The 11,401-nt window shown below is 40.7% G+C and overlaps 1 protein-coding gene across 1 annotated transcript; it reads left to right on the top strand.

The window, feature by feature from the left end:
* The first annotated feature begins 8,514 nt into the window (after window positions 1-8,514).
* Window positions 8,515-9,400, top strand: LOC138881891 (uncharacterized). The gene is made up of 2 exons (XM_070162189.1): window positions 8,515-8,547; window positions 8,858-9,400. Exons 1-2 carry the CDS (start codon window positions 8,515-8,517, stop codon window positions 9,398-9,400), a joined length of 576 nt encoding a protein of 191 aa, XP_070018290.1.
* Window positions 9,401-11,401: the final 2,001 nt, after the last annotated feature.

The following is an 11,401-nucleotide window of genomic DNA, read 5'->3' on the forward strand; positions in this document are numbered from 1 at the left end:
GTCTGAAAAATGAAAAAAAAAATTAAAAATGGAGCTTTAGATTTTTAAAAATGGAGGAAGGGGGTATTTTGTACTGTTGGGCGTTGAGAAGGGGTTTTCATGCTCCTGTGCGTCGTGTTCCTCACGCGGGCTGCTGATTAGGACCAACTGACGCCACATGGGCATGGTCAATGGTCAAATGTGTTTATTAGTTATGGAAAAAACGAGTTCGAGTGTTCAAATGGGAAAGTTTTAAGTTTATGTATCGGCTTTAAAAATCCCGACAAGTTTAAGTGGCCAGGAAGCCATTTCGCCTAATATCAATAACTATGAATTTAGCATCAAAATCAAAAAAAAATCTCATGAACTCTTAAGTTCCATTTTTGACAACCTAGGGTCCGATTCACGTCATTTCAAGTCCGTTTCTTACCAGATTTTACAGGCTCAACTTAAATCACCTATAAGACCTGTACCGGGCTTCGGAACCAAAATGCGGGCCCAATACCATCTAATTCAAACATATTTAAATTTCTGAAAACTCTTAAAGTTTCAGTTAAACAATCTTCTTCAAAAATTTATTTCTCGGGTTTGGGACCTCAGAATTCGATTCCGGCCATACATCCAAGTCCCAAATTTTACTACGGACCCTAAGAGATTGTCGGATCACGGGTCCGGGTCCGTTTACCAAGAATGTTGACCAAAGTCAACTTTATTCAATTTTAAAAAGCTAAATTACTTATTTCACTTAGTTTTCACATAAAAGATTTCCGGAAACGCGTCCTGACTGCGCACGCAAATCGAGGTGAAACAAAAAGAGGGTTTTAAGGCTTCGAATAATAGAATTTACTTGAAAACAAGTGATGATGACATTTTGGGTCATCACATTCTCCACCTCTAAAACAACCGTTCGTCCTAGAACGGACCTAGAAAAGAAGTACCTGAGTCGGAGAAAAGATGGGGATATCGGCTTTGCATATCGAACTCGGACTCCCAGGTCGCTGACTCAACGGGTTGACCTCTCAACTGAACAAGAATAGAAGGGAAACTCTTTGATCTCAACTGACAAACCTGCCGGTCTAGAATAGCTACCAGTTCCTCCTCATAGGACAAATCCTTGTCCAACTGGACATTGCTGAAATCTAACACGTGGGATGGATCGCCATGATATTTTTGAAGCATGGACACATGAAACACTAGATGCACGACTGATACGCTCGGCGACAATGCAAGCCTGCAAGCCACCTCTCCCACTCAATCAAGAATCTCAAAAGGACCAATGAACCTAGGGCTAAGTTTGCCCCTCTTCCCAAATCTCATCACGCCCTTCATAGGCGACACCGAAGCAAGACCTGCTCGCCGACCATGAAGGCTACATCACGAACCTTAGGGTCGACATAACTCTTTTGCCTGGACTGAGCTGTATGAAGCCTATCATGAATGATCCTGACCTTGTCCAGGGCATCCTGTACTAGATCCGTACCCAACAACCGAGCCTCTCCCGGCTCAAACCGTCCAACCGGCGACCGACACCACCTACCATATAAAGCCTCATAAGGAGCCATCTGAATGCTTGACTGGTAGCTGTTGTTGTAGCCAAACTCCGCTAATGGCAAGAACTAATCCCACGAGCCTTTAAAGTCAATGACACAAGCTCGGAGCATATCCTCCAAAATCTGAATAGTACGCTCGGTCTGCCTGTCCGTCTGAAGATGAAATGTTGTGCTCAACTCAACCCGTGTGCCCAACTCACGCTGAACCACTCTCCAGAAATGTGAGGTAAACTGTGTACCTCGATCCAAAATGATAGACACTGACACACTCTGAAGACGAACAATCTCTCGGATGTAGATCTCAGCTAACCTCTCGGAAGAATAGGAAACTGCTATTGGGATGAAATGCGCTGACTTGGTCAGCCTATCAAAAATAACCCACACTGCATTGAACTTCCTCCGAGTCTGTGGGAGTCCAACAACAAAATCCATAGTGATCCGCTCCCAATTCCACTCAGGAATCTCGATCTTCTAAAACAAACCACCTGGTCTCTGATGCTCGTACTTTACCTGCTGACAATTCAAACATCGAGCCACATATGCAACAATATCCTTCTCATTCTCCTCCACCAATAATGCTACCGCAAATCCTGATACATCTTAGCAGCGCCCGAATGAATAGAGTATCGGGAGCTATGGGCCTCCTCTAAAATCAACTCTCGAAGCTCATCCACATTAGGCATACAAACTCGATCTTGCAGTCTCAAAACTCCATCATCTCCTAATGTAACTTGCTTGGCACCACCGTGATGCACTATGTCCCTAAGGACACACAAATGAGGATCATCATACTGCCGATCTCGGATACACTCCAATAAAGAAGAATGAGCGACTGTGCAAGCTACTATATAGCTGGGCTCAAAAATATCCAACCTCATGAACTGATTGACCAAAGCCTGAACATCCAAAGCAAGCGGTCTCTCATCGACCGGAATATACGCAAGACTGCCCATACTGACTGACTTCCTACTCAAAGCATCAGCCACCACATTGGCCTTTCCCGGATGATATAAGATGGTGATATCATAGTCTTTCAATAGCTCCAACCACCTTCTTTGCCTCAAATTTAGATCCTTCTACTTGAACAAGTATTGCAAACTCTTGTGATCCGCGAACAACTCACATGACACGCCGTACAAATAATGCCTCAAAATGTTCAACGCGTGAACAATGGCTACTAACTCCAAATCATAAACTGAATAATTCTTCTCATGAATCTTCAATTGAGCGAAGCATAAGCAATGACCTTGCCATCCTGCATCAACACCACACCAAGTCCAATACGAGATGCATCACAATAAACTATATATGGCCCTGAGCCTGTGAGCAAAACCAACACTGACGCCATAGTCAAAGTTGTCTTGAGCTTCTGAAAGCTCACCTCACACTTGTTTGACCACCTGAACGGGGAACCCTTCTTGGTCAACTTGGTCATCGGGGCTGTAATAGATGAAAACCCATCCACAAACCGATGATAATATCCTGCCAAAACCAAGAAACTCCGGATCTCTGTAGCTGATGCGGGTCTTGGCCAGTTCTTGACTGCCTCTATCTTCTTCGGATCTACCTAAATACCCTCTACTGATACAACATGACCCAATAATGCAACTGAACTCCACCAGAACTCACACTTCGAAAACTTCGCATATAATCGACTATCTCTCAACGTCTGAAGAACCACTCTCAGATGCTGCTTATGCTCCTCCCGGCTGTGGGAATAGATCAAAATATCATGAATGAAGACTATCACGAATGAATCCAAGTAAGGCTTGAACACTCGGTTCATCAAATCCATAAAAGCTGCTGGGGCATTTGTCAACCCGAATGACATCACCAAAAACTCATAATGCCCGTACCGAGTGAGAAAAGCTGTCTTAGGGACATCGGATGCCCTAATCCTCAACTGATGGTATCCATATCTCAAGTCAATCTTTGAAAATACCTTGGCACTCTAAAGTTGATCGAACAAATCATCAATCCTCGACAATAGATACTTATTCTTGATTGTAATCTTGTTCAACTGCCGGTAATCTATACACGTCCTCATCGATCCATCCTTCTTCTTAACAAACAACACTGTCACACCCCAAGGAGAGACACTAGGCCTAATGAAGCCTTTATCAAGCAAGTCTTGCAACTGATCCTTCAATTCTTTCAACTCAGGCGGTGCCATACGATACGACGTGATAGAAATGGGCTGAGTGCCCGGGGCCAAATCAATGCAGAAGTCGATATCCCTGTCGGGTGGCATACCTGGCAGGTCTAATGGAAAAACCTCATGAAACTCACGAGCAACATGCATAGAATCCATAGAAGGAACCTCAACACTATAATCACGAACACATGCTAAATAGGCCAAACACACCTTCTCGACCATATGCCGAGCCTTCATATATGAGATAACACTATGGGTAGAATGACTAGGAGTCCCTCTCCACTCTAAACAAGGTAAACCCTACAAGGCTAAGGTCACAGTCGTGGCATGACAGTCCAAGATAGCGTGGTAAGGTGATAATCAGTCCATCCCCAAGATGAAATCAAAATCAAACATGTCCAACAATAACAAATCTACTCGGATCTCCAAACCCCCAATCACAACTGTACAAGAATGATGAACACGATCTACCACAATATAATCATCCACCGATATAGACACATATACATGAGCACTCAAAGAATCACTAGGCATGACCAGATACGGTGCAAAATAAGATAACACATAGAAGTATGTAGACCCTGGATCAAACAAAACTGAAGTATCTCTACTACAAACCAGAACAGTACCTGTGAAAACTGCATCGGAAGCCTCAACCTCAGGCCTGGCTGGAAGAGCATAACATCGGGGCTAGGCCCCACCACTTTGAACTACATCTCTAGGACGACCTTCTGCTAGCTGGCCTCCACCTCTAGCGGCTTGAGCTCCACCTCTAATACCTCTACCTCCACCTCTAGCACCCCTACCTCTACCTCGTTGGCTGAGTGGGCGGTAGAACACTCAGTGCCTGAACCATGGTACGGGAACCCTAGTGCTGAGAACTACTAGGTGCTCGAGGGAAAAATTTAGCAATATGCCTCATGTCGCCACAAGTTAAACAAGCCTCGACTGCTGGGGCTGATGACCCTGACAGCCTGAATAACCACTCTGAAGAGTGGAGGTGCACTGATAGGAGCTAGTGATGCACTGTAGGGAACCTGATCAGAATACTGCATACGAGAACTACAACCACCTGGAGCACCATGAGAAGCCTGAAGTGCTAAATGAAACGACCTGGGAGCATGGCCCCTACCTAAAATAATCTCTGCCTCCAAACGAGGCACCACTGAACCTTCCAGAAAGACGAGGTCTCTTGTCAGACCCCAGACCACCCCTCTGTGATAGAACAATCTCAACTCTCCTGGCCACATTAGCCACATCCTGAAAGGAAATCTCACTTCCTGCCTTCTTAGCCATCTGCAATCGAATAGGCTGAACGAGTCCCTCAATGAAGCTCCTCACTCTCTCTCTCAGTGGGAAGTATAAGAAGAGCATGATGGGCCAAATCAATAAACACGGCCTTGTACTGAGTAACAGTCATGGAACCCTACTGGAGATGCTCAAACTGCCTCCGATAGCTCTCCCTCTGAGTGATAGGAAGAAACTTCTCCAGAAATAGCTGAGAGAACTGCTCCCAAGTCAAAGTTGGTGACCCAACTGGTCTAGCCAAACAATAATCTCTCCACCAAGTCTTGGCGGATCCAAATAAGCGAAAAGTAGCAAAGTCGACCCCATTGGTCTCCACTATCCCCATGTTCTTGAGAACCTCATGACAGCTATCCAAATAATTCGGGAGATCCTCAGAAGAAGTACCACCAACAATAGTAGTAAAAAGCTTGGTGAACATATCCTATCTCCACAAGGCATATGAAGATATAGTTGATCCATCTCCGGTCTAAGCTGCCACTCGGCTGAAGAAGCGGTACGTGACCTCGCCATTCGCAAAAGAACAAGAGTAGAGGGTTCAATTTAGCGGTGAAAGAACAAAATCGCACGATAGAGAAGAATAGATGTGAAGTTTTTCCTAACTCTGTAGCCTCTGGGGGATAAATACATACGTCTCCGTACCGATCCCTCAGACTCTACTAAGATTATCCGTGAATTGTGAGAACTAAATAACCTAGAGCTCTGATACCAACTTGTCACGACCCGGATTTCCCACCCTCAGGAGTCGTGATGACGCCTACTAGTGAAACCTAGGCAAGCCGATTAGTTCAATTATTTGACCATTTTCAGTTATATCCCTTAGCAATTCCAAAACAACATAACAAAAGCAGCAAAAATAATGGTAACAAAAAGAGTGTGGAAGACGAAATGTGATAATTTAATTTAATACAATTGCAGAAATCTAAGTACAACTACACCCAGAATTTGGTGTCATAATGTCACAGACCATCTATGAATACTACAAATAAAGTCTGAATAGAAAATACACGAATCTGTCTCTGAATCAGTAAAAATAGAAAAGGAATGAGAGAGGGAGACACCAAGGCCTGCGGACGCCTGTAGGACTACCTCGGGTCGCCTGAATGGACTGAAGATAGCACCCTCACTGCGGTCCAAAAGCTGCAGCACCGGGATCTGCACATAGTGCAGAGTGTAGTATCAGCACAACCGACCCCATGTGCTGGTAAGTGCCTAGCCTAACTTGGCGAAGTAATGACGAGGCTAGGACCAGACTACCAAATAAATATGTGCAGTTAAATCATATACAGCGGAAAATAAAAGCAGATATTCACAGTTAAAGATGGGAAACATGCTACGGGGAGTATCAAATAACAACAAAATACCAAAGAGGAATATAAAGAAACCAGAATTTGATTGCCAACAATAATGAGGTAAACAAACACAGTATTCACTTTCATTTCTTTCTTATTGCAGGCGTGTAACCCGATCCCATTTCATATATCTCATTGCAGGCGTGCAACCCGCTCCCATTTCATATATCTCGTTGCAGGCGTGCAACCCGCTCCCATTTTATATATCTTGTTGCAGGCGTGCAACCCGCTCCCATTTCAAATATTACCGTGGCGGCGTGCCACCCGATCCCATTTACAAATCAACATCAATCATAAAAGAATCCCGGCAAGGGAACAAGAGTATAACAACAACATCCCGGCAAGGGAACCAATAATGATAATCATCGTATTAAGCATGAATAAATCACAACGGAGTTACAACAATTACAATACAAGACTCACAGGCATGCTTGACTCCGACGTATAAAAACTCCTCACCATGCCTATACGTCGAACTCCACAATTAACACATAGAAAATAAGACATAACTCCTAATCCCTCAAACTAAGGTTAGACCAAACACTTACCTCGATACTACGAACACAATTCAAGCTTCAACTACCGCTTTACCTCTTGTTTCCACCACCAATTTGCTTGTATCTAGCCACAATTTATTTAACGATATCAATAAATGCTAAATGAATCAATTCTAATGCATAAAAATAGGTTTTCCAATAATTTCCCCAAAAAGTCAAAAATCGATCCCGGGCCCACATGGTCAAAACCCGAGGTTCGAACCAAAACTCGATTATCCATTCACCCACGAACCCAAATATATAATTTGTTTTGAAATCGGGCCTCAAATTGAGGTCCAAATCCCCAAAATTTGAAAAACCCTAAATTTTACCCAAAACAAGCAATTTCCCCATGAAAACCCTTGATTTTGAGTTGAAATCATGTGAAAAGATATTAAAGATTAATGAAAATGAGTTAGAAATGACTTACAATCGATTTGGAAGAGTAGTTGTCTTTGAAAAATCGCCCAAAGGTATTTAGGTTTTGAGAAAGTTGAAAAAATGAAGAATTTTCGGCTAAGCTATAATTTGCACAGGTGCAGATATCGCATTTGCGAAGTCAGGTTTCCAAATGTGAACTCGCAAATGTGGCCCAGGCTTCGCAAATGCATAGGTAGGCAAAATCCTGCTTTCTTCACAATTGCGAATAGTTGTTCGCATTTGCTATCCTGTTGAAGTCGCATTTGCGACATAAGCCTCACAAATGCGAGGGTTCTTGTCCCAGCCCATCATCGCAATTGCGATGGGTCTTTCGCAAATGCGAGCTCGCAATTGCAAGCCAAGCTTTGCAATTGCGAAGCCTGCTGACCTGCAACACACAGCAGTTGAAAATCTGAAACTTCCTAAGTTCAAAACACTCTGTGGCCTATCCAAAACTCACCCGAGCCCTCGGGGCTCCAAACCAAATATGCACGCAAGTCCAAAAATATCATACAGACTTGATCTTGTGATCAAATCATCAAAATAACATCAATAACTATGAATTTAGCATCAAAATCAAAGAAAAATCCCTTGAACTCTTAAGTTCCATTGTTAATAATCGAGGGTCCGATTCACGTCATTTCAAGTCCGTTTCATACCAAATTTTACAGGCTCTACTTAAATCACATATAAAATCTGTACCGGGCTCCGGAACCAAAATACTGGCCCGATACCATCTAATTCAAACATATTTAAATTTCTGAAAACTCTTAAAATTTCAGTTAAATAATTTTCTTCAAAAATTCATTTCTCGGGCTTGGGACCTCGGAGTTCGATTTCAGGAATACGCCCAAGTCCCTAATTTTACTACAGACCCTACGAGATCGTCGGATCATGGGTCCGGGTCCACTTACCAAGAATATTGACCAAAGTCAATTTTATTTAATTATTAAAAGCCAAATTACTTATTTCACTTAGTTTTCACATAAAAGCTTTTCGAAAATGCGTCCGGACTACGCACGCGAATCAAAATGAAATAAAAAGAGATTTTTAATGCCTCGGATCATAGAATTTACTTGAAAAATAAGTGATGACCTTTTGGGTCATCACAAATGGCTACCTGGTGTCATTTCTACTTAAAAAGTTGGCCTAGATAAAAAGGGCAATCGGGTTTACAGTACATCGCGCGTTCATGTAGGGTCTGAAAAAAGACTGTCATGGGTAGATGTAAGTTGTCTACACTGATGCAGGTATTATCGATTGTTTTCACGACTGGAACCCGTGACCTATTAGTCATGTAGAAACAATTTTACCGTTGTTCCAAGGCTCCCCTTAAAAAAACTAGCCCATGTAAACTTCACAAATAATCACTTTTCAACCTTTTCTTAATAGAGTTCAAATTTCACATGTGAAACTCCAAATCATTGTCGTGGAGTTTCACCTGTGGAATTTAAAACTCCATGACACTGGCTATTTTTTTCCAAAACAAGCAAGTTGGATGGTGAGGAAAATAATGGAAACAAAGAATATACTAGCACAGGATAATAAACATATTTGCAGGAAAAAGGTGTCATTAAGCAAATATACCTTCATCTACTGGGAGATCAACCGAGAATGCCATGGAAATGCTTGATGTTTGGGAATGCTGCAAGACCAAAAGCAAAGTTCACTGTATGGTTACAAATGCAGAACATACTACTCACTGCTGATAGGTTGAACAAATGGGGCATGATGATTGATACCAAATGCAGTTTATGTCAGAAAGCAAAGGAAACTAGAGACCATCTATTTGTGGAATGTGAATATACGAAAGCAGTGATGCATAAGCTAATGAGTTGGACACAAAATCAAAGCATAGTAGCAGGTAGTTGGGAGCAACATGTGCAGGAGGTGATCAAACGAGCTAAAGGCAAGTCAAAGGAAGCCCAACTATTCAAGATGTTATATTCAGAGTTAGTACATTATATATGGATAGAGAGAAACAGAAGGATTTTTGAGAAGACAAGTATAGGATGGGAGAGGATAGCCAAAGAGATCGCATGTGTTTGTTGTGTGCGAGCTCCTCCTAGAATAGTAGATATAGTTCAGAGATACAGTTTTTAAAATAGGAAGCTAGGAAGAGAAAGAGTATATTGTAAATATGATAGTTAGCTAAGTTAGCTAACTATGGTACCTTGTACAGTTGTAATACTGGTGATTAATAAAAAGTTAGTTACCAAAAAAATGGCTATGTTTAAAAAATTATAGCCAAAAAGTGTCCAATGAATGTTATTTCTACCAACATACCAAGATATTTTCCACTTGCAGTCAACTTTGTTAAACATTAGCCAGTAATGTCATAGGCTAGCCCATTAGTTGTTAAGATGCTCTGTAGAAGTCCACTTCGTTAAGATGTTAGCCCAGTGAGATTAACGATTTGAAAGCATTGGGCTTTGTTACGAAAAAGGCCTACCCCGTGAAGTCATAGATTGCACAAAAGTGATTTTAAAAGATCTTTATCTATTTATTTAGGGCAAAGATCACTTTTAACTTGCAACCAATAGCTGCAAAAGTGTGTTGTAATATATAAAAGTGGTTATACAATATCATTTTTATATTTATTTATTCTTTTGAATTAATACATACACGCAAAGCAGTGATTAAAAATCCAATCTACTTTTCCCAATTTGCCTCACTAGTCCCCAACGATGAACATCGGTTTTGTGGTCCATAAGACTATAATGTTATATAGCCCCATTTTAGGAGATCGGTAAAACATAATAATGGAAATTATTAAATAAAACAGATGTGTTATAATAGAATTTTATTTATGGTGAATGTCTATATTTAGAGAGATTTTAGGATTTATTACTTGGTGGCTAAGTCACTTTCTCCCTATAAATAGAGGGTTCTATTCAATTGTAATTCATCTCAAATCAATAAGAATTCTCTCTCACTACTTTTCTCTACAATATTCTTCTTCTTTTATTGTTCATAACACGTTATCAACACGAACTCTAATCAACTGAGTTCCACCCGTCTACAAATATGTCCTACTTAAGAAAAGCTGATGAAAGAAAGTCTATGAATCTAAATGGATCCAATTGGCTTGGTTGAGAGTATAGCAGAGGTTAGTACGTTTTCTTTAGAGCTATCAATATACTGGTGTGATTTCGGCAAAACCCATAGTACATTAATCAGTGGCTTATTTAATACTCAAGTTATAATTTGACTATTAAGGAATAATAAGTTACAGAAACTTAATAAGACAAATAATAGTTCAACTGTAAAAGTCAATTTTCTTATATCAATATCCTTTACATTATAACTTTGGCATACACTAATTGCATTGATTATTTGGGAAGCAAATATGAATATCTCACATCGCAAACTTGGATTAAAATTCAATTGTAAAAATATTTGTTTAATTGATTCCTATACAACACATATAATATTCAAAGAGAAGAAATATTTCTCTCATTTAAGTATGTGTAAGGCAGATGTTACTACAATTTCTGGTAGTAGTAAATTAATTGAAGGCTCTAGAAGAGCTACTATAACTCTGCCTAGGGGAACAATACTTATCATAGAGAATGCAATGTTCTCCAAGTCCAAGAGGAACTTGTTGAGTTTTAAAGATATCCGTCGAAATGGATATCATATTGAGAAAATAGATGAGAATAATCTTGAATATCTCATCATTACCAAGAATGTCTCTAGCCAAAAGAGGGTTATTGAGAAGTTCTCATCTTTGTCTTGTGGCCTGTATTGGACAAGAATTAGTGCAATTGAGGCACACTCTATTGTAAACCAAAAGGTTACTGATTCCAATACTTTTGTACTTTGGCATGATCGATTGGGACACCCTGGATCAATTATGATGAGACGAATTATAGAAAACTCAAATGGGCATCCATTAAAGAATTTAAACTTTCTTTTAAATAATGAATTTTCTTGCACTTCTTGTTATCAAGGCAAGTTAATTATTAGACCATCACCAACAAAGATTGGAATTGAGTCCCCTGCATTTTGGACGTATACAAGGGGACATTTGTGGACCTATTCACCCACCTAGTGGGTCGTTTAGATATTTCATGGTGTTAATAGATGTATCATCTAGATGGT

The sequence above is a fragment of the Nicotiana sylvestris genome, chromosome 11, assembly GCF_000393655.2.
Source record: "Nicotiana sylvestris chromosome 11, ASM39365v2, whole genome shotgun sequence".
NCBI lineage: Eukaryota > Viridiplantae > Streptophyta > Magnoliopsida > Solanales > Solanaceae > Nicotiana > Nicotiana sylvestris.

Excerpts from the sequence above, each read along its gene's own strand:
- LOC138881891 (XM_070162189.1), top strand. The coding sequence starts at position 8,515 with ATGGGTAGATGTAAGTTGTCTACACTGATGCAG. Across the intron at positions 8,548-8,857 it reads AGTTGTCTACACTGATGCAG|GAAAAAGGTGTCATTAAGCA; the intron begins GTATTATCGATT and ends ACATATTTGCAG.